The 22,950-nt window shown below is 49.5% G+C and overlaps 1 protein-coding gene across 3 annotated transcripts in view; it reads right to left on the bottom strand.

The window, feature by feature from the left end:
- Nucleotides 1-22,950, bottom strand: part of PUM2 (pumilio RNA binding family member 2) — an 893,995-nt gene that overhangs the window by 628,326 nt on the left and 242,719 nt on the right. For all 3 annotated transcript variants that reach the window (XM_078647736.1, XM_078647737.1, XM_078647738.1), the window contains one exon: nt 19,530-19,678. In XM_078647736.1, the coding sequence (XP_078503862.1) occupies nt 19,530-19,678 (149 nt within the window). The remainder of the gene's footprint in view (nt 1-19,529; nt 19,679-22,950) is intronic.

The raw sequence follows: 22,950 nt of genomic DNA, 5'->3' as shown, positions 1-22,950 counted from the left end.
ACCACGCAACTTTTACAACGCAGGATCCATTACACCGCATACCATTACAACGCATGTATTTACAACGCAGGTACCTTTACAACGCATACCATTACAACGTAAGTATTGGTAAGTATATCATTTTATTAAAAATATTATAAGTTTGGGTTTTTGGGTAAAGGGGTATTTTTAGGGTTCAGGGTCAGTTTTCAGTTTTTGGGTAAAGGGGTATTTTTAGGGTTTAGGGTCAGTTTTCAGTTTTTGGGTAAAGGGGTATTTTTAGGGTTCAGGGTCAGTTTTCAGTTTTTGGGTAAAGGGGTATTTTTAGGGTTTAGGGTCAGTTTTCAGTTTTTGGGTAAAGGGGTATTTTTAGGGTTCAGGGTCAGTTTTCAGTTTTTGGGTAAAGGGGTATTTTTAGGGTTCAGGGTCAGTTTTCAGTTTTTGGGTAAAGGGGTATTTTTAGGGTTCAGGTTCAGTTTTCAGTTTTGGGGTAAAGGGGTATTTTTAGGGTTCAGGGTCAGTTTTCAGTTTTTGGGTAAAGGGGTATTTTTAGGGTTCAGGGTCAGTTTTCAGTTTTTGGGTAAAGAGGTATTTTTAGGGTTTAGGGTCAGTTTTCAGTTTTTGGGTAAAGGGGTATTTTTAGGATTTAGGGTCAGTTTTCAGTTTTTGGGTAAAGGGGTATTTTTAGGGTTCAGGGTCAGTTTTCAGTTTTTGGGTAAAGGGGTATTTTTAGGGTTCAGGGTCAGTTTGGGGTTTTTGGGGTACAGAGATATTTTTAGAGTTCAGGGTCAGTTTTGGGTTTTTGGGTAAAGGGGTATTTTTAGGGTTTAGGGTCAGTTTGGGGTTTTTGGGTAAAGGGGTATTTTTAGGGTTTAGGGTCAGTTTTGGGTTTTTGGGTAAAGGGGTATAGGGTAAAAATTAAATATAATTAAATTTAAATTACATTAAATTAAATTTATCAAATTAAATTACATTAATTAAATTAAATTAAATTAAATTATATTAAATTAATTTTAATTAAATTACATTTTAAAAAATATTATATACTTACCAATACTTACGTTGTAATGGTATGCGTTGTAAAGGTACCTGCGTTGTAAATACATGCGTTGTAATGGTATGCGTTGTAATGGATCATGCATTGTAAAAAAATGCGTGGTAATGGTAGGCGTGGTAAAAGTATGCGTTGTAACGTCATATATCCGAGGAAGAGAGGTGTGTCCATCTCTGTCAACTCCATCCCTCAGGTGGGGGAGGCGAAGTGAAGGACAACTCCGTCCCTGCCATCTTGCAGAGGGGGGGACTCATGCAACAAAGTCCCGCGCACACAGATTTAAGTTTCAACAAGTATAGTACTCATATATGTAATTAACGAAAACAATAATCCAACGTCGATTCTTTAAATTTTGATGTGTCACTCCTTTTATTAGATGTTCACACCAATAGAAATTCACAGCCAGCCGACACGTGTTTCGTTATAGGTCAATACAATCATAGACACTATAACTCTTCAGGGCTCAATGGCTGAATCTTTATCTTTTAAGGGCCCAAGTCCGGTGATAATTCCAACCCGGCAGGGTAACCAATATTATCGTGAAGTCGACAAAACGATGCCGTAAGTATCCAATAGTCCTTTATATAGGGGACGCTCAGGTAATGCACGTTAGTGCCATCCAAATAACAATTGTATATGGGTCCAAAATATATACACCGATCAGATTCGTGACGGACTACCACATGGGTACGTGTGGTATCCGGTTTCTTGGTACAATCACCCTCGTTGCAACAGGCGTCCCCGACCCGGAAGAGGGGGGGACACAGCCAACGAGGGAAATGCTTATGCTCCCCTCTCACTGGAGGGTGGCATAATAGGGTGTGTACCCACCCCAGGGTGGGGACCGATTGGTCCCAACCTTTTTACCTGCCTATAACGCCCCCTAATGAATATGCTACTTACCAGTATGCATCTGTTCTTGGCATGTAGGGCTGCTAACATTCATATCTTAGCATTAGATCGCCGCCTAGTGTTGGGTCCGGATGATCGCACATTGTTGTCCTGGAAGAGTCTTCGAAGTATCCTGAGATAGGTGGCTCCTCCCCTGGACTACAGTGCGCATGGGCATCGGCTCCATCCTCAGATTGTTTTTCGCCATTGTGGCAGAAGATGGAGTGAAAAGTGTAAAGGATGTCCATGCTAATGATTGAATACAATAGTATATCTGCAGCTGCGACAGGCACCGGGGAGGAGGGTGGGCGATATGAATGTTAGCAGCCCTACATGCCAAGAACAGATGCATACTGGTAAGTAGCATATTCAGTTCGAGGCATGTGGGCTGCTAAATTCATATCTTAGCATAGAATACATAGCAGTCCCTCCATCAGCGGCGGTTGCCCGTGCCAGCTGCAGAAACTTGAAAAAGTGTCTTGAGAACAGCCTGTCCTACAGCAGCTTGCTGCTTGGAATGTACATCAACACAGTAGTGTTTTGTAAAGGTATGTGGTGTAATCCACGTGGCTGCTCTGCAAATATCCTCTAAAGGAATGTTTCCTAGGAAAGCCATGGATGCCCCCAATTTGCGTGTGGAGTGCGCCCTTGGGGGTATCGTTAAAGTGCGCTTGGCCTTTTGATAACATATTTGGATGCACTTAACAATCCACCTGGCTATTCCTGCTTTGGAAATAGGGTTGCCTTTGTGTTGTGGTGAGAAGGCAACAAAAAGTTGTTTTGTTTTCCTAAAGTGTTGTGTTCTGTCAATGTAGTACATCAACGCCCTCCGTACGTCTAACGTATGGAGCATTCTTTCCGCCACCGTTTGTGGGTTTTGGAAGAATGCCGGTAAGTCAATAGTTTGGTTGAGATGAAACTGTGACACCACCTTCGGAAGGAATTTGGGGTTAGTACGTAGTACTACCCTATTTGGATGAATCTGAATGAATGGCTCTTGGATTGTGAGCGCTTGCAGCTCACTAACACGCCTCAGTGACGTAATAGCAATTAGGAAAGCCACTTTCCACGTTAGGAACTGGAGTTCACACGAGTGCAGTGGTTCAAATGGTGGTCCCATCAGTCTGGTGAGGACCACATTGAGGTTCCACACCGGAGCTGGCGGTGTTCTTGGGGGAATGACTCGTTTCAGACCTTCAAGGAAAGCTTTGATGGCCGGCACTCTGAAGACAGAGAGGTGCTGCCTATTCTGAAGATATGCTGCGATGGCGGATAGATGTATCCGAATGGAAGTGTACGCTAGATTGCACTTGTACAGATGTAGCAGATAACAAATGATGTTAGGGATAGATGCATCTAGCGGGGTGATGTCATTAGCCGTACAGTAAATGACAAAACGCTTCCATTTTGCAGCATAGCATGCTCTGGTAGTTGGCTTCCTTGCCTCCTTGATGATGTTCATGCATTCTGGAGGTAAGTTAAGGTATCCGAACTCTAGGACTTCAGGAGCCAGATCGCCAGGTTGAGCTGTTGCGGATCTGGATGCTGAATTTCTCCATGGTTCTGCGTCAAAAGTCTGGGCGTGAGGCGCAGTCTTTGATGCGGCACCACTGAGAGTTCGAGGAACGTGGTGTACCATGCTTGGCGCGCCCACGTTGGAGCAACTAGGATGAGAGTCATCGCGTGCTGCCTTAGCTTTCTTGCCACCAGCGGTATCAGAGGGGCTGGCGGAAAAGCGTACGCAAATTTGCCTGACCAGTTCATCCATATCGCATTCCCCTGCGACTGTGGGTGAGGGAACCTGGCGGCAAAGTGTTGGCATTTTGCGTTTTCTTTTGTTGCAAACAGGTCTATCTCCGGATGACCCCACTGCTGGAAGTACGGGTGGAGTACAGATGGGTGTAACTCCCACTCGTGCATTTGATGGCTGTGTCTGCTGAGCAGATCCGCCATTAGATTGTCCTTGCCCGGGAGGTGTTCTGCCATGAGGAAGATGTTCCTCTGAATGGCCCACCGCCACATGCCCTGAGCCAGATGAGACAGCTGTGGCGAGTGGGTGCCCCCCTGCTTTTGAATGTAGTACATCGCGGTCATGTTGTCCGTCCGGACTAACACTACCTTGTTGCACAGATGTACAATGAAGGACTTGAGCGCCATGAAGATTGCCATCAGTTCCAGATAGTTGATGTGCATCTTCTGTTGCTGCGTCGTCCATAGTCCCTGCACTGTGTAAGGGAGCAGATGAGCTCCCCATCCCTGGAGAGATGCGTCCGTTGTCAGGATAATCTGTGGCACTGGCTCCTGGAACAGTCGGCCCTTGCAAAGGTTGTGTGGAGTCCACCAATGCAGAGAGTCGTATGCCCGACTGGTAACCAACACTAGGTCTGTTAATTGTCCCTGAGCCTGTGTCCACTGATTTGCTAAGCACTCCTGGAGCGGGCGCATATGTAGCCGTGCGTGAGGGACTATGAAGATGCAGGAGGCCATCATGCCTATCAACTGCATGAACACTCTCGCTGGAAGTGAGTGTTGTGATCTGAACTTCTGGATCAGAGACTGCATGCTGTCTATCCTGACTTGGTTTGGTTGAGCCACGGCTGTCAGGGTATTGATCGTCGCGCCTAGAAACTGCCGGACATGCGCCGGTTGAAGGTGCGACTTTGGGTAGTTCAACGAGAAACCTAGATCGTGAAGGAGGTGAATGGTAGTCGACATGTCCGCGGCACACTGTTGTTCTGACTTGGCTTGAACGAGCCAGTCGTCCAGGTAGGGGTAGACATGGATGCCCTGCCTCCTGAGGTGCGCCGCTACTGTCGCCAGACACTTTGTAAACACCCTTGGGGCTGTGGTGACTCCGAAGGGTAGGACTTTGAACTGATAATGTTTGCCTTGGATAGTGAACCTGAGGTATTTTCTGTGGGACAGGTGTAGTGGTATGTTGAAATAAGCATCTTTGAGGTCTAAGGTTGCTAAGAAGTCCCCCTGGTTTAATAAGGGAAGAATCTGTTGCAGTGTGAGCATATGGAAATGTTCTGACAGTATATACAGGTTTAGGGGACGTAGATCCAGAATGGGTCTGAGAGATCCGTCCTTCTTTGGGATAAGGAAGTACAGGGAATACACCCCTGTGCCTTCCTCCTCCACTGGCACGAGCTCGATTGCGCCTTTTTGCAGCATCACCACTACCTCTTGCTGCAATAAGTGCAAGTGCTCTGCGGACATAGGCCTTTGCCTTGGCGGGATGTTGGGTGGAGTGGATTTCAACTCTAGGCAATAACCATACTGGACTAGTTGACGCACCCACCTGTCTGTGGTGATGTTTCTCCAGACGGGCAGGAACTGCTGCAGTCTCCCCCCGACAGGTGTTAAGTGGTCGGGGGGCAGTGACAGAGAGTCACTGTTTGCTTGGGGTAGAGGAGCGGGAGCTGTTGTTTCCTCTGCCGCGACCTCTGTTGCCGTCATTCCTGTAACCACCCTTGTTCTGTTTTGTGAACGAGGATTGTGCTCCACCTTTTGAGAATTGAGATTGTTGACCCATTTGTCCTCTGGTGACTCCACGTGCACCTGAGCGACGAAAATTGTTGCCACGAAACTGTTGTGACTGTAGGGCCCCCATGGACTTAGCAGTTTCTGTGTCCTTTTTTATCTTTTCGAGGGTGGTGTCAACATCTGGACCAAACAGTCGATCAGGATTGACTGGCTGATTAAGGATGGTTGTCTGAATATCAGGTTTAAACCCAGATATGCGGAGCCAAGCCTGTCGTCTCAGCATGACGCTAGTGTTGATCGCCCTAGCTGCTGTGTCTGCGGCGTCAAGTGCACACTTGATGGCTGCGTTGGAGATCAATTTTCCTTCCTCTATAAGCAGTTTTGTGCCCTCTTGAAACTTTGGAGGCAGGTGTTGTACAATCTGTTCTAGGGTGTCATAATGCGCCCTATCGTAACGTGCTAAGAGTGCTTGTGTATTAGAAATACGCCAAAAGTTGGCAGCTTGTGCAGCTACTCTTTTGCCCCCTGCCTCTAGCACTTTGGACTCCTTATCCGGGGGAGGAGCTTCACCCGTTGTTTGGGAGTTGGCCCGTTTGCGGGCATTGGCGACCACCAGGGAGTCTAGCGGCAACTGTCCCCGAATGTATGCAGGGTCTGCAGGTGCTGGTCTGTACTTTTTTTCAATACGTGGATTGACCACTCTCGCCCTAGTGGGTTCCTTAAAGATGTCCGCAGCATGTTTGAGGACTCCCTTGAGCATAGGCAGTGTCTTTACAGTCCTCTCTGAGACTGAAAACGTGTCAAAGAGAAAGTCTTCTTCAACCGGGTCAGCATGCATGTCCACATCATGATTAGCAGCTGCCCTCTCAATTAGTGCATGAAAACCTGCAGAATCCTCTGTTGGGGATGCACGTGCACTGAATGGTTGTGGATCTTGCCCCACACTCTGGGTGCCTTGGTCACCAATGTCATCATATGCATCTGGATGTGCATCTGGTTCATTGATGGGGAAGGTGTATTGGTCCTCTTCATAGGAGTCCAGAGGCTCCGAAGTGATCCTCCTTTTGTATAGGGTTAATTTGCCTGTGTTGGCGTCGATGAAGTGCTCCGAATCGTCCTCTGATTCGAGTTCTCGACCTGAAGGTGCACCTGCCGTAGAAGAATCCGACTTCTTTGGCGTCGATTTCGTGGAAAAAGCCTTCGGAGCCTCTTTCGGCGGCAGAAGGAAGAGAAGCTTACTCTTAGGCTTTGCCGGAGCGTCCTTCGGCGTCTGAGGCGACGGCAACGGAGCCGACATAGCAGCGGCCTTGTCCCTGATTCTCTGTAGCGAAGCGGCGATGGGGGACGCTTCACTCAGTGTCTTTTGGCGCTGACGAGGGTGTCGTGGGGATATCTGGAGATGATGACCCTGTTCATCTTCTTCTTGGTCGCCGAAGATGTTTTCTGGATCCGGGGCCGCTTGTCTGGCCTCCAGGCGCACCGCGCGCCGGAGCTTAAGAGTTTTCTTTGACCGGAACTGAGCGCAAGCCTTGCACTTGCCGTCGTCATGGTCCGGTGAAAGGCATTTGTTACAGACCGGGTGCAGGTCTATATGTGGGTACTTAGACCCACAGAGCGGACAGTACTTAAACGGACTCCGCTCCATGCTTGAAAGTAGCGGTCGTGTCGCGATGAGAAGGCCTCGACGTCCGAAGAGTGAAAAACTCCGCTGAATCCGACTCCAAGAGTTGGAAGAACTCGAGACCGTGCGCAAACAATACCGACGCTATAAAATATAAGACCTTTTGGTCTTAAAAAGTAAGTTTTACTCGGTTCCGACAGAGAGAAGTCGAGACCGCATCCGAACCCAATGGCGGAAAAAAACAATCTGAGGATGGAGCCGATGCCCATGCGCACTGTAGTCCAGGGGAGGAGCCACCTATCTCAGGATACTTCGAAGACTCTTCCAGGACAACATTGTGCGATCATCCGGACCCAACACTAGGCGGCGATCTAATGCTAAGATATGAATTTAGCAGCCCACATGCCTCGAACATCTAGTATTTAGGGGCACCTCTGAACCTTGCTTCCTTAGACAAGAACCAACTACAAGAAAAGAAGAAGGATGAACAGCCGTGCCAAAGGTAACAAGAGGAAGACGCCCACTGACTTGGCCCCAGCCCTAACGGCCTGTCTCCACCTCAAACCTGCTACAGCAAAATTCCGGTGTGTCCTGCAGCCAGCAACCTCGAAAAGCCCCGAGGAGCTGCCTGCCTTCAACCACAAAGACTGTGTCTCCCGTGAACAACAGATTTGTTCATCAACAACCTCTGGCCCCGGCTGGAAACTGTGAATCCGCACCACTCTGCACCAGCCGTCCACGGCCCGAGCTTGAGTGGGCAAACACCACAAGGAGGCCTCCCGGGAATCCTGACCAGAGATCCGGCGACCGCGGACCTGCCTCAAGCCTCCAGCAGACACCTGCAGCCTCAAACCGGAAGGTCCCCCGAACTGCGACCAGGAGCAGGTAAGAAGATCCGACCCTAAAAGGAACCCATGCACCCGACACCCCTCGGCCTAGGGTGGCCCAACGGACGGTGCGTAACCAACCCCTAACATGCCTTTCCAGGTGGTGGTCGCACCCAGAAGACCTTGGTCCACGAGCCTGCAATGCTTTTGCAAACCGGTGACTCCCCATTGAAAGCTACAGGGCTTCCAATCCAAACAGCATCCTGCACCCTTCCGACCCAGTGCTGCTGGTTCAGCTTTTGTTCTGGCCTAAACCTCCATTTGCCTCGAACTTAAGTCCAGGAGGTTTGATCCCACAACCCAGTGGCCTGCTCGTCAGCAGCCACCAACTGGAGGCCCCCTCTCACCCCTATTGGATAACATTGGGCCTCAGCACACTGCACCCGGCCGCCCTAGTGCCGCTGAAGGTGTAACAAGAGTGCATCCTTGACCATGGGGACCCATAAGTCTAACCCCAGGACACCAATGCCCGCAACAAAGTAGTTTCTAAATGTGGAGTTGAAAAACCTAAAGAAATTCTTTAAAATTGTACTAACAAAAATTATTTTAATTACCCGTTTACAAGAAATGTCCCAGTGTAGTATCTAGGTATACTACACTGTGTAAGAAAAGTAATCTGAAAGTAATGCACTGGTCATTTTACTAAAAAAGCCCATTCAAAGTATATGTACTGTATTTACATAGCATTGCATGTCTCAGAAACAATACTGTAAGTCAAAACAAAGTGCCTATACAATTACAATCCAAACTGTATTACAACAGTATATTTACTGCAAAGTATTTATCACTTACCTGTGCCAGGCTTGCTTTGTTCTAGGAAATAAGTAACTGAAAGAATATTTTTAAACAAAAACAATTGGTCTGAAGTTCAGTCTTTGAGTGTGTGAATTCATTTGCTGACTGAGTGGGTACAACAAACAAATGCTTAAATGAATATGCTACTTACCAGTATGCATCTGTTCTTGGCATGTAGGGCTGCTAACATTCATATCTATGCATAGATCGCCGCCTAGTGTTGGGTCCGGATGATTGCACATTGTTGTCCTGGAAGAGTCTTCGGAGTATCACGAGATAGGTGGCTCCTCCCCTGGACTACAGTGCGCATGGGCATCGACTCCATCCCCAGATTGTTTTTAGCCATTGTGGCAGAGATGGAGTGAAATAGTGTAAAGGATGTCCATGCTAATGATGAATGTAAGAGTGTGTCTGCAGCCGCTACGGGCACCGGGGAGGAGGGTGGGCGATATGAATGTTAGCAGCCCTACATGCCAAGAACAGATGCATACTGGTAAGTAGCATATTCAGTTCGAGGCATGTGGGCTGCTAAATTCATATCTATGCATAGAATACATAGCAGTCCCTCCATTAAGGGCGGTTGCCCGTGCCAGCTGCAGAAGTCTGAAAGAGTGTCTTGAGAACAGCCTGTCCTACAGCTGCTTGCTGCTTGGAATGCACATCTACACAGTAATGCTTGGTAAATGTGTGTGGTGTAGACCATGTGGCTGCTCTACAAATGTCTTCCAAGGGAATGTTCCCCAGGAAAGCCATGGAGGCCCCCAATTTGCGTGTGGAGTGCGCCCTTGGGGGTATTGTTAAAGTGCGTTTAGCCTTTTGATAACAGATTTGAATGCATTTAACAATCCATCTGGCTATTCCTGCTTTGGAAATGGGGTTGCCTTTGTGCTGTGCTGAGAAGGCAACAAAAAGTTGTTGTGTCTTTCTAAAGGGTTGTGTTCTGTCAATGTAGTACATTAGCGCCCTTCTAACGTCTAATGTATGAAGCATTCTTTCTGCTACCGTTTGTGGGTTTTGGAAAAATGCAGGCAGGTCAATAGTCTGGTTGATATGAAACTGTGACACCACCTTAGGAAGGAATTTGGGGTTAGTGCGGAGCACCTCCCTGTTAGAATGTATTTGGATGAATGGCTCTTGGATTGTGAGCGCTTGCAGCTCACTAACACGTCTGAGCGACGTGACAGCAATGAGAAAAGCCACTTTCCACGTTAGAAACTGAATTTCGCAGGAGTGCAGTGGCTCGAAAGGTGGGCCCATCAGCCTAGTGAGGACCACATTGAGGTTCCACACCGGAGCTGGTGGTGTTCTTGGAGGAATGACTCGCTTCAGTCCCTCTAGGAAGGCTTTAATGGCAGGCACCCTGAAAACAGAGAGATGCTGCCTATTCTGTAGATAAGCCGCTATGGCGGATAAATGTATCCGAATAGAAGCGTACGCTAGATTGCATTTGTAAAGATGTAACAAATAGCAGATGATGTTAGGAATGGATGCATCGAGCGGGTTGATATTGTTGTCCGCACAGTAAATGACAAACCGCTTCCATTTTGCAGCATAGCAGGCTCTGGTAGTGGGCTTTCTTGCCTCCCGGATGATGTCCATGCATTCAGGAGGCAGGTTGAGGTAGCCAAATTCTAAGACTTCAGGAGCCAGATCGCCAGATTGAGCTGTTGCGGATCTGGATGCTGAATGTCGCCATGGTTCTGCGTCAAGAGCCTGGATGTGAGATGCAGTCTTTGATGCGGTACCACGGAAAGTTCTAGAAACGTGGTGTACCATGGTTGGCGTGCCCATGTTGGAGCAACCAGGATGAGAGTCATCGAGTGTTGCTTTAGCTTTCTTGCCACCAGCGGAATAAGAGGCGCTGGGGGAAAAGCGTACGCAAATTTGCCTGACCAGTTCATCCATATCGCATTCCCCTGCGATTCTGGGTGAGGGAACCTGGCGGCAAAGCTTTGGCATTTTGCGTTTTCCCGTGTGGCAAACAGGTCTATCTCCGGATGACCCCAATGCTGGAAGTACGGGTGGAGTACTGATGGATGCATCTCCCACTCGTGCATTTGATGGCTGTACCTGCTGAGCAGATCCGCCATCTGATTGTCCTTGCCTGGGAGGTGTTCCGCCATGAGGAAAATGTTCCTCTGAATGGCCCACTTCCACATGCTCTGAGCCAGGTGAGACAGCTGTGGTGAGTGAGTACCTCCCTGCTTTTGTATGTAGTACATGGCAGTCATGTTGTCCGTCCGGATCAACACGACCTTGTTGCACAAATGTACTTTGAAGGATTTCATCGCCATGAAGATTGCCATCAATTCCAGGTAGTTGATGTGCAACTTCTGTTGCTGGGTGGACCACAGTCCCTGCACAGTGTAGTGGAGCACATGAGCTCCCCACCCTTGGAGAGATGCGTCCGTCGTCAAGATAATCTGTGGCACTGGCTCTTGGAACGGTCGTCCCTTGCAAAGGTTGTGTGGATTCCACCAATGCAGAGAGTTGTATGCCCGACCGGTCACCAACACTAGGTCTGTCAGTTGTCCCCGAGCCTGTGTCCACTGATTTGCCAAGCACTCTTGGAGCGGGCGCATGTGCAACCTCGCGTGCGGGACTATGAAGATGCAGGAGGCCATCATGCCTATCAACTGCATGAACACTCTCGCTGGCAGGGAGTGTTGCGGTCTGAACCTTTGGATCAGCGACTGAACGTTGACGATCCTGACCGGGCTTGGCTGAGCCATAGCAGTCACGGTGTTTATTGTCGCGCCCAGATACTGCCGTACATGGGCTGGTTGAAGGTGTGACTTTGGGTAGTTTAGGGAGAACCGCAGACTGTGAAGGAGGTGAATAGTGTGGGACATGTCCGCGGCGCACTGTTGTTCCGACTTGGCTTGAACAAGCCAGTCGTCTAGGTACGGGTAGACATGTATGTTTTGTCTTCTGAGGTGCGCCGCCACTGTCGCCAGACACTTTGTAAACACTCTGGGGGCAGTAGTCACCTTGATAGTGCCTGTTTAGAATGGTGAACCTGAGGTATTTCCTGTGGGATGGGTGGAGTGGGATGTGGAAGTAAGCGTCCTTGAGGTCCAAGGTTGCTAGGAAGTCCCCTTGATTTAGCAGGGGAAGAATTTGTTGAAGTGTCAGCATGTGGAAGTGTTCTGACAGTATGTACATGTTGAGGGGGCGCAGATCCAGAATAGGTCTGAGGGATCCGTCCTTTTTTGGGATGAGGAAGTACAGGGAATAGACTCCTGCGCCTTCCTCTGCCACTGGTACGAGCTCGATTGCGCCTTTTTGCAGCATCACCAAGACTTCCTGCTGCAATAAGTGCAAGTGCTCTGCCGACATAGGACGGTGTCTTGGGGGAATGTTGGGGGGAGTGGATGTTAACTCCAAACAATAACCGTACTGGATAAGTTTTCTCACCCACCTGTCTGTGGTGATGGACGTCCAGACTGGCAGGAACTGCTGGAGTCTCCCCCCGACAGGTGTTGGATGGTCGGGGGGCAGTGACAGAGAGTCACTGTTTATTGGCGGCAGAGGAACGGGAGTTGTTGTTCCCTCTGCCTCTGCCCTTGGCACTGTTACCTCTGTAACCCCCTCTACCCTGTTTGGGGTACGAGGATTGTGCACCACCCTTCGTGTATTGTGATTGCTGACCCAAGTGTCCTCTGGTAACACCACGCGCTCCTGAGCGACGAAAAGTGCTTCCCCTGAACTGTTGTGACTGAAGCGCCCCCATGGACTTAGCAGTCTCGTTGTCCTTTTTAATTTTTTCAAGGGTGGTGTCTACATCTGGACCAAACAGTCTGTCAGGATTGACGGGCTGGTTGAGGATTGTAGTCTGGATGTCAGGCTTAAATCCAGATATGCGAAGCCAAGCTTGTCGCCTCAACATGACGCTAGTGTTAATCCCCCTAGCCGCTGTATCTGCCATATCAAGTGCACACTTTATTGCAGCGTTTGAGATAAGCTTTCCCTCTTGTATGAGCATTTCGGCTGCTTCCTTAAACTCATCAGGTAGGTGTCGAAGGAGCTGTTCTAGGGTGTCGTAATGCGCCCTATCGTATCGTGCCAATAGTGCCTGTGTGTTTGCAATACGCCATACATTGGCAGCCTGCGCCGCCACCCTCTTGCCGGATGCCTCAAGCACTTTCGACTCCTTGTCTGGGGGAGGAGCTTCACCCGTGGTTTGGGAGTTTGCCCTCTTGCGGGCATTGGCGACCACCAACGAGTCTAGAGGCAACTGTCCTCGAATATATGCAGGATCTCCAGGTGCTGGCCTGTATTTTTACTCGATACGTGGGTTCACCACTCTCGCCCTGGTAGGTTCCTTAAAGATCTCTGGGGCATGTTTAAGGACACATTTAAGCATAGGAAGTATTTTAACTGTTCTTTCTGAGACAGAGAAAGTGTCAAACAAAAAGTCTTCCTCCACCGGGTCAGCATGCATGTCCACATTATGATTTGCTGCTGCCCGTTCGATTAAAGCATTAAATGCAGCAGAATCCTCTGTTGGAGATGTACGTGCCCCAAAACCCTGTGGATCTTGTACCACCTGATGGCGACCTTGGTCCCCAGTGTCGTCATATGAGTCCTGCTGAACATCAGGGTCATTGTCAACTGGGAAATTGTATTGGTCCTCTTGTTCATCATCCTCTCCTCCTGAGTGGTTGGGGGAAGGTGATGGACTCCTTCTCGGTGGTGGCAGAATAGGCTCAATAAGGGAAGGAATGTCCTGTGCTGGCCTCTTCTTCTTCAGTGGAATAACATAGGATTCCAGTGGTTGGGAAGTGATTTTCCTCTTATAAAGGGTCAATTTCCCTGTTTGGGCATCGATGCAATGCTCAGATTGGTCTTCTGAGGCTTGATAGTGATCTGAGCGGCTCTTTTGCGTCGATGGATCCGACGGTTTTGGCACCGATGTTGTTGCAAATGCCTTTGGGGCCACCTTCGGTGGCAGAGTGTAAAGAAGCTTGCTCGAGGACTTCGGAGGTGTGTCCACCGAGTTTGGAGCCGATGGCGTGGAAGCCGTGGACGACAAAGTCTTCTCCCGAATATGTTTCAGGGAGTCGGTGACCTGCTTTGTGAAGGAGGTAGAGGGTTTTGTAACCGACGGCCGATGTTCGGTGGCGTCGGAGTCCCTTGGTGTCGACGGTATTTGCGTCGACGAATCTTCGGCTGCAATGTGTCGCGGCTCCGTTGAAGGCTTTGGCGCCGACGCCGTTGCTGCAGATCCGGCATCCTTGTGCCGATGTGTTGTGCCAGCGGCCTTCGGGTCGTGGCTTTTAGTCGACTTGGGGTCGACTGGACGTTTACTTGACGGCGCCGTAGGAGCGTCCGAAGGCGTGTCAACAGTTTTAGATGTCCGCGCCGGGGCAACCGTGGTCGACGCCTGATGGACGGCCTTCTTGGAGGAGGGTTCCTTGTGCACCTTCTGCGGCGCTGTCGACTCGACAGCCTTCTTCGACTTTTGTGGGCCGGAGGGCGACGGAGTCGATGAAGGAGCAGGCTTCGATAGTTTTTGTAGGACGTCAGCCATTTTAGGTGTTGTCGAATCCGTAGGTTTCGGTTTCGGCTGAACGTCGGCCATCTTGGGTGCCGTAGAATCCGAAGGTTTCGGTTTCGATACGGGCAATGGCGGCTCCGCTTGAGTGTCCGTGGCCGGGCCAGAAGGCGGGGCCGGGGATAGCGGTGCAGGGTCGTGGGTAAGGCCGAGTGGCGATCCCGTGACCTGAGCCTGAATAACGTAGACTTCGGGGCATAGCTCTTCCTCTGAGCTATCTTCCGCGGCCCCATAAACTTCTTCGTCGTCCCCTACCTCCTCGACGTATTCAAGGTCTTGGGCCTGTCCTTCGACGTATTCCTCTGGATCGGCCTGGACCTCCGTCGACGGTGGCGAAATCTGGAGATGATGGCTATCGCCTTCTTCCGCGGGGTCGTCGAATATGTTGTCGGGTGCCGGTGTCGCTCGCTGGGCCTCCAGGCGCGCCGCGCGCCGATGCTTGAGCGTCTTCTTGGACCTGAACTTAGAGCAGGCCATGCAGTTTTCTTCGTTGTGGTCCGGTGACAGGCATTTATTACAGACCGGATGCACATCGATGTGTGGATATTTGGATCCACAGACGGGGCAGAACTTGAACGGGCTCCGCTCCATGTTAAGGTCGTCGGGGTCTTGCTGCGACGAGAGGGCCTCGATGTCCGAGGAGTTACTTGACTCCGTAGATTTCCGGCTCAGAGAGTCAGACGACGCTCGAGACCGTACGCAAACAATACCGACGCAGGTAACGAAGGCCTTTTGGCCTTAAGATCAAAGTTTATCGGTTCCGACACGGAGACGTCGAAACCACATCCGAACCCAATGGCGGAAAAAAACAATCTGGGGATGGAGTCGATGCCCATGCGCACTGTAGTCCAGGGGAGGAGCCATCTATCTCGTGATACTTCGAAGACTCTTCCAGGACAACAATGTGCAATCATCCGGACCCAACACTAGGCGGCGATCTATGCATAGATATGAATTTAGCAGCCCACATGCCTCGAACACTGTCCTCTGATAAAGCCTTACTGCTCGAACACACTACCACAAGTAGATAGTGAGGTGCTATCTACTTTACCTCTGCCTACCTTTTGGGTTCCACTGGACTGTGCACACTATACCTCACTATGATATAGTATATACAGAGCCAGCTTCCTACAACTGTCACAGGTCTCCTAGAGAGAGGCAGGTCCTTTGTCCATTTCTCAAGTTCTACCTACAGGGACCCCCTACCCCTTGGAGTTCTGCCAGCCTTCCAGGAGTCTGCTCTTCTTTAGGCACCAGGCCTTTCTCCTCACTGTTTGGCTCCGTCTGGGCCTGTGGACCTTTGAAGGCTAGGTGGCAAGCCTTCCTGCCCCTTCTCTTGGTTTTGGGGACCTGGTGACTCTCTTAGGGTCTTCTGTGTTCTGGTAGTGACACACACTCAGCCAGGGAGGCCCAGCATTGCTGCATGGATCCTCTTATCTACTTCTGCCAAGCAGAAGTCTCCAAGTCGTGTCCCAACAGACATTCCACCTGGAAGACAGCGAACACTGCTACTTTCTTTGGGCTAGAAACTCCTTCACACTCAAAGTCAGCCACAGCCATAAGTTGTGACGATGTGACATTGTCAGCGCTGACAATCTCATTCACCTCTTCAGGTAGGATCTGGTCGGAGGAAACCAGTTTAGCCATAACCATAGTTATACAGGTACTTGTATCCCTCAGAGCCGTAACCTCCATCCGATTGATTTTTGCCCACTGCCTATACATCTCCATGCTAGGAGCCCACTGGGCCACATGTTCAAGGATCTCCCAACCCAGAGACACTACGGTTGACTCTGTGTACACTTTGGGATCTCATGGGGCATCTTCCCAATCAAACCCTACACTAGTCATCCCTTTGGGATGGTAATTAATTAACCAGTGGATGCCTTTTTGGTGCATGCTTCATCTCCCCTCTTGTGCCCTGGCAGGTTATAGTCAAAGCACGCCCCAGCCTTTGAGGGGCCAAACTTCTTTCTCTGGTACCCCTTCCCCTTTGAGTGGGAAGTGACTTGCGACAAACCCCCACCCTCCCCGTTGGCCTACTTTTGGGGACTCTTTGGGGATATCTTTCTTTTTCTCCTTTTTCCCTCTTGCCCCCGAGAGGAGATCTTGGCCACTTTTCATCTGGGCAGCACCCCAGGACTTTTAGGGACCCTAGTTTTCACCCACTCATCAGCTATCTTGCCCAATTCCCCTGAGGTAGACAGCTTAGGGTCCACCATATGGTGGTGCAACTTCTCTGACTGAGAATTTGTTAAAATGTGCTCCTTAACCAACAGATTGTAAAGGCCTTCAAGTGTATCTACTTTGTTGCATTTAATCAACACCCTAAGGACAGTAGCCCACTGGACTTCTACCTCTAGACCACGTAAACCACCCCCTAAATACAGTATTTAGGGGGCAGCAATGAACCCAGATTAGACTACCTAAGAAGAATGGAACCCGACGACCTCGCAGCAGTAAAGACTCCAGGCCCAACTGACTTGGCCCCAGCACTACATGCTCGCCTACAGCTCTGAATCACCCAGCTCAAAAAAACAATGGCTCAAAAAAGGATCAGCAACCTCCAGACTCGATGAGGACTGTTCCCCTGTTTCCACAAAGACTTGGGACTCCAGAGGAAGCTTCACTCTCCACAGTAGAAGATCAAGCCCCTGCCGAATAAAGAACCCCTGCTCCATGACTTACCTCTGCACGCACCGTGCACGACACATGTCCAGAGAGTCCACCAGTCCTGAAGTGGTTCCCCAGCAGTCATGACCTCCAATCCATCGAGGGGTCACCTCCACGGTCCAGTGTCAACGCCTGCAGCCTCTTCACGATGACCTCCTCGACCGCGACCCTCCTGCTAAGTAGAAACACGATGTCCAAAGACACCCCTGCATCCTCCAGCCCTGCGTCCTGGTGACCAGATCTAACGGTGCCCCAACATCGCCTGGTATTTCAACTTCCTCCCCATGCTTTTGGTTCCACTGAAGAGACATCGTGGGCTGAGCCTGCAGCCTGAAACCAGAACCGACAAGCTCCAATGGGTAACATTGGCCTCCCATCACTGTGTGAGCACCCTGCACCCAGCCGCTCCCGTGCCACGGGTGATGTGGTTTTGGTGCTGCGTTGGGCCCCCTTTGTACTTACCTTAAGTTTTGAAGATTGACCTCCAAGGCTGCTTTACCTACCAGTGAGTAGCCTCTAACTGATGTGCCCATAGTCTCCTTAGACTAGCATTGGAACCATTGCACTTTGCACCCGGCCCCCCCTAGTACGGCTGGAAGTGCACCTTGAGGGCTGAATTGGGGAACCTTGATTCTACACCCCAAAACTCAGTTGCCAAAACCGTTTACTTACCTGCAAACGTAACACTTTGTTTTCCTCCACAGGATTGTATGGTGGGTTCTTTCTCTGAATTTTTTTTTAAGTGCTGACCCTGTCTTGTACTGCAACAAAGTAACTTAGTGTCTTCAAAAGAGTTAACCTGCTTACTGATGTACTGCGAGGCCTAGACTGTGTTATTAGTTTGTTTCCTCCCCAAACTAGAAAGGTAACCACAAAGTAATTAGAAAGTAATCTAAAGTACTTACAAGTATTCTAAAAGGCTTACAATTCCTTTTTTTCTAATGCAAAGCAACTTGTATACATACTACAAACCCAGTGCACACTGTATCTTGAAAAGCACTTCTATTGTGAAAGTATTTCTTACCTGCTACTGAGTAAATCTTGGTTCTAGTAATAAAAATAACAAAGTAACTTTTGTATACAAACAATTGGTCTGGATTCCGTCTGTTGATTGTGTGACATAATTTCTTGCCAGAGTGTGTACAACAAATGCTTAACACTACCCTCTGATAAGCATGACTGCTCAACCATACTGCCACAAAAGAGTATTATCTACTTCAGCTCCTCCTATACCTCTGGAGATCCACTGTACTCTGTGCACACTATACCTTACTTCAGTCTAGTATATATAGAGCCAGCTTCCTACAACTACACCCTCTTTTATGCCACCCTCTTGAGTGAGGGGGCATAGACCTAGCCCTGATTGGAAGGGTCTCCGCATCTTCAAGATGGCGAGGACTGAGAGATATGCTTCATCTCCCCGCCGTGCACACCTCCTCCTCCTCCTCCTCCTCCTCCTCCCCCCAACCTTAGGGGGTGGATTTGGAAGAGGTGAGCACACCTCCTATTCTCTCCTGAGTGTTTCCACTGGTTTTCCCATCCAAAGTGGGGGTGTAAACCAGGGGCTGCCATCAGCTGCTAGCAGCAAATGCTAGGAGTCCCATTACAAAGGAGACAGACCTTTGAAGCTTGCTTCCCTCTTCGAGAACTGGCCCATCCTGGGGGAGGAGGTGTAACACCCCTGCCCAGGATGTGCATTGTTCCTGGTCCCAGAGAGCAGAGGCTCTCTACCCAGGGGTCCAGAAACAGGTCTGCTGGTGGCTGGCTACAGCCGGTCAGAGACCACACCAGGGTTGGTAGCTTTTCAGGGACACCTCTGAGGTGCCCTCTGGGTACATGGTACATTAAATCCGCAATGGCATCAGTGAAGCTATCATGGTGCTGTGGAACTTGAGTATTCGAGATTCCAGCCCATGTACTCTCCATGGCTTCCGTAGCATGTACAATATTAAGGAATGGGCGCCAATATTGAGGGGCATACCTGCTCATGCAGATATGCCCTCACCTCTGGTATAGTACAACCTGCCTTAAGGCTGTGAGGCCTGCTAGAAGGGCGACTTAAATAGGTAGTGCTGGCTGGCATGTCACCCAGACAGAGTGCAATGTTGACTTTGCCGTTTTCTCCCTCACAGGGGTTGCAAACTGCAAGGGCAGTGGCATGGTCGGAGTGAGGAGGGTCCTAGATGACCCTCTTCAGCTCCCAGGGTACCATTACTAGGGACACACAGAGGGTAGAAGTATAATTTGGGTATTTGTTTTTAGGTGAAGAAGCACTGGCACAGGGGACCTGGTTGGCAGGGACCATGTGCAGTACAATTGAAACCACATCAAAATCAGTAAAACGACACAGACACAGACACAAACACACTTCCTAGAAAGCCAAACAAAGGACTAGAGCAAACACCACGTGTGAAGTTTAAGTAGTAAGCTTCTTTATGAGAACCAGCGGAAGTACAGTACGAACAGAAGACCCACACAGAAGCAAAGTCCATAAAACCAGAATCTAGATAACAATATGGATAGTTTAAACTGGCCAAAATGCTACAATGATTTTCAGGCTGGAATAAACTTTTCTTCATATACCTGCTGCTGCCCCTGTTGTGCTTGTGAGGCTGCTTGTTGGTTTGCAGAGTTGTTTGCTGCAGCCGCTGCAGCTGCTTGTTGCTGAAACAGATTTGCTGGATAAACACCCCAGGGAACTCCATAATACTGCGGAGGGACCACAGTAGGACCTTAAAATGTGAAATATAAACACAAGAATGTAATTGTCAAAACCGGCAGATTAAACATTAGTCCACTAGTGAAATAAATATATATATATATATATATATATATATATATATATATATATATATATATATATATATATACACACATACACATATATACACAATAGTACATAGACAGTTTCCAAAAGTCTTGCTACAGCTGCACTACCTATACGAAATTTGACCTAATGAAGGCATATTTATAATGAACAAGAAGTGTAGGCCTGAGCCGCAAGCTAGGCGGTATACAGAGCTAGAGGGACTTGAACAGTCACAGCCCAAAAAAGAAGGGCCAAAATGCGATTAGAACTGTTCAACACTGAGTGTAAGTTATTTTAAAATGAGCAGGGGGCCACAGAAAGACATGCGATGGAGGAGGAAGTTTATGCCAGCCATCATAGGCTTTGAGCCACTACATTACCTCACTATTCCAATGTACCTAGTTAAGAGCGAATAGCTGTTAATTCCAGCCCCTGTAGTTAATGGCCCGACCCGTTGGGGTTATTAACAGCTGTTACCCCTTACGGGCCTGCATGTAAGGGCCATCAGTACTCGCCTCTCTAAAAAGTGGGAGTGCTACAGGAGCTTTCAGTCACCCAGAGGGGAAAAAAGGCTCCAGTCTCCTGCAGCATCAAAAAAGTAAAAAAAACTTTGTTTATGTTTTTCAACTTTTTTTGCTGACTGGACCTTCTCTCTCAGCAAAATCAAAGGAAGGAGCCCAGACAGCCGTGTAAAAAAAAAAAAAGAGGTAGCTTCTGAAGAAGACAGGTGAGCGCTGTACAAGAATTGAGCGTTTTATTTCTTATCGCTTTAGGCAACAGAAAGCTCCCAAAATGTTCACAGGACCCATAGCACATCAGAGGGATGCTTGGAGATGCCCCGGTTACTTACCGGTAGTCTTCATTACTCCGAGTCCTTGTCTTCCTTGCCACAGTATAAACACATGAGCCTCCGGCTCCCACAGAAACTTCAAGCATAACTTTTCTCGCTCTAGTCTCCCTTTCCCTCCTTCAAGATGGCCCCCAGTGGCTACATCCAATCCCATAAAGGGATACAGAATACACCAAAACGACCTGAAGAACCAAGCCGCAGACATGAAGCCACCACCAGGGCCGGGAGGGAAGGGAAACTATACTGTGGCGAGGAAGACAAGGACTCGGAGTAATGAAGATTACCGGTAAGTAACCAGGGCATTACCTTCTCCTTTGTCTTCCTCGCCACAGTATAAACACATGAGCCGATATCAAAGCAAATCAGCTTCATGCAAGGAAAACAGTCCACAACACGGATGCAGTGAAACACAGTTTAATCACAAGAGGCAGATAAAACAAAAAGAAACACCTCAAGGAATACCAGCAGTCAGGACAGAAGAGGCAAAGGAAACAGAACCCCCACCCCCAACTTGAAGGCGGTAATGGGACATGAAGGTATGAGGGGAAGACCAAGTGGCAGCCCTGCAAACATCCTCCATGGAGACCCCCTTGAAAGCAGCCCACGACATAGCAACAGACCTGATGGACCGACCATGAACAGGAAGAGAGGGAACCACAGAAACAGAACCATACGCCAACAGAATGGCCTCCTAGATCCAACCACTGACCGTGGAGAGGGAAGGCTTCAGGCCCTGACGGGACAAACCAAAATTGACAAACAAATTGTCCACCTTACAAAAGGAAGAAGTGCGTGACAAATAAATCAATAAGGCACGACGAACATCCAAGAGGTGCAAAAGGCAATCCTCAGCCGAGGAAGGATCAGGGCAAAGAACCGGAAGAACCACCTCCGCAGACCGGTGAAAATAAGAATCCACCTTAGGCACAAACGTAGGATGAGGGCGTAAGACCACACGATCCGCCAAAATAACCAAAAACGGAGCAGACCGCAGGAAAGCCCCCAACTGCCCAATACGCCTGGCAGAAGCAATAGCCACAAGAAACACGACCTTGAGCGTTAAAAACTTCAAGTCCACCGATTCCAAAGGCTCGAAAGGAGCCACCTGCAAGGAACGCAACACCAAAGGAAGGTCCCAAGGAGGAGGATACAGGATAGGACGGGGACGTTGGAAAGAGAGACCTAAAAAGCCGTGCCACCAAAGGAGAAACTGAAACCAAAGGGAGGACATGAAATGCCCGAATGGCAGTCCACTGAGCCCGGAGAGAGGAAATGGCTAAGCCCAACTCAAACCCATCATTCAAAAAATCCAGAATGCAAGCCGGGTCCAAAGAAGCAATCGACAGCCCGTGACCCACACACCAAGAAGCAAAATTATCCCAAAGTTTAGCGTAGGACTTGAGCGCAGAAGGCCTCCGGGACTGCTGAATGACCCCAGCAACAGACAAAGAACAACCCTCACGCATCAACGAATCCCTCTCAAGAGCCAGGCCCGCAGACCCAGGGACCTGAACACAGGCAGAGGAAGAAGAGGGCCCAACAGAGGGTAAGGCAGGAATGGCAAGGCCCATCCCGGGGGCACCGCCAATTCCAACAAAAGGGGATACCAAGGGCGACGGCACCACCCCGGAACGACCAGAAGGACAAAGGACCCCTCCCACTTGATCTTCTGCAAGACCGCCGGAATCAGGGGAACAGGAGGAAAAGCATACAACAGGCCCCTCGGCCAAAGGAACGACAGAGCGTCCACTTTCCAAGCATCCCGGCAAGGCATAATCGTGCAAAAGTAGCGGATTTTGCCATTGGTCTGGGAAGCAAAGAGGTCTTTAATCAGAGACCCAAACATCCTCTGCAACTTCCTGAACATCAAGGGCGCCAGGGACAAAGACCCCATGGATGGAAACACACGGCTCAGACAATCCGCCACAGTGTTCTCCTGACCAGGCAGGTAAATCGCAGACAGGGACGCAAGGTTCACCTCCGCCCAACAACAAATCCGACGGCGGAGGCAACTGAGGGAACGAACCCTGCACCCCCCCCTTGATGGTTGACATAGGACATCACCACCTGATTTTCCGTCCGGACCTGCACATGGTGATCCCGAAGAAGATCCGAAAAGGCCAACAAACCCAAAAGGACGGCCTTCAGCTCCTTGTAGTTGGAAGAACAAGACATCACAGACCGAGGCCAAACTCCTTGAGTCGTCGAATCCCCCAGAGTAGCACCCCACCCCAGCAGGCTGGCATCTGTAGTGAGAACCTGGGTGGGAACAACCAGAAACGGGCAGCCCCTGGACAGATGACCCTCGTCCAACCACCAATACAGGACCACCCAAACATCCACGG

This window comes from Lissotriton helveticus, chromosome 6 (genome assembly GCF_964261635.1).
Source record: "Lissotriton helveticus chromosome 6, aLisHel1.1, whole genome shotgun sequence".
Lineage (NCBI taxonomy): Eukaryota > Metazoa > Chordata > Amphibia > Caudata > Salamandridae > Lissotriton > Lissotriton helveticus.
The sequence above is the reverse complement of the archived record's forward strand: the minus strand, read 5'-3'. Positions and strand labels throughout refer to the sequence as shown.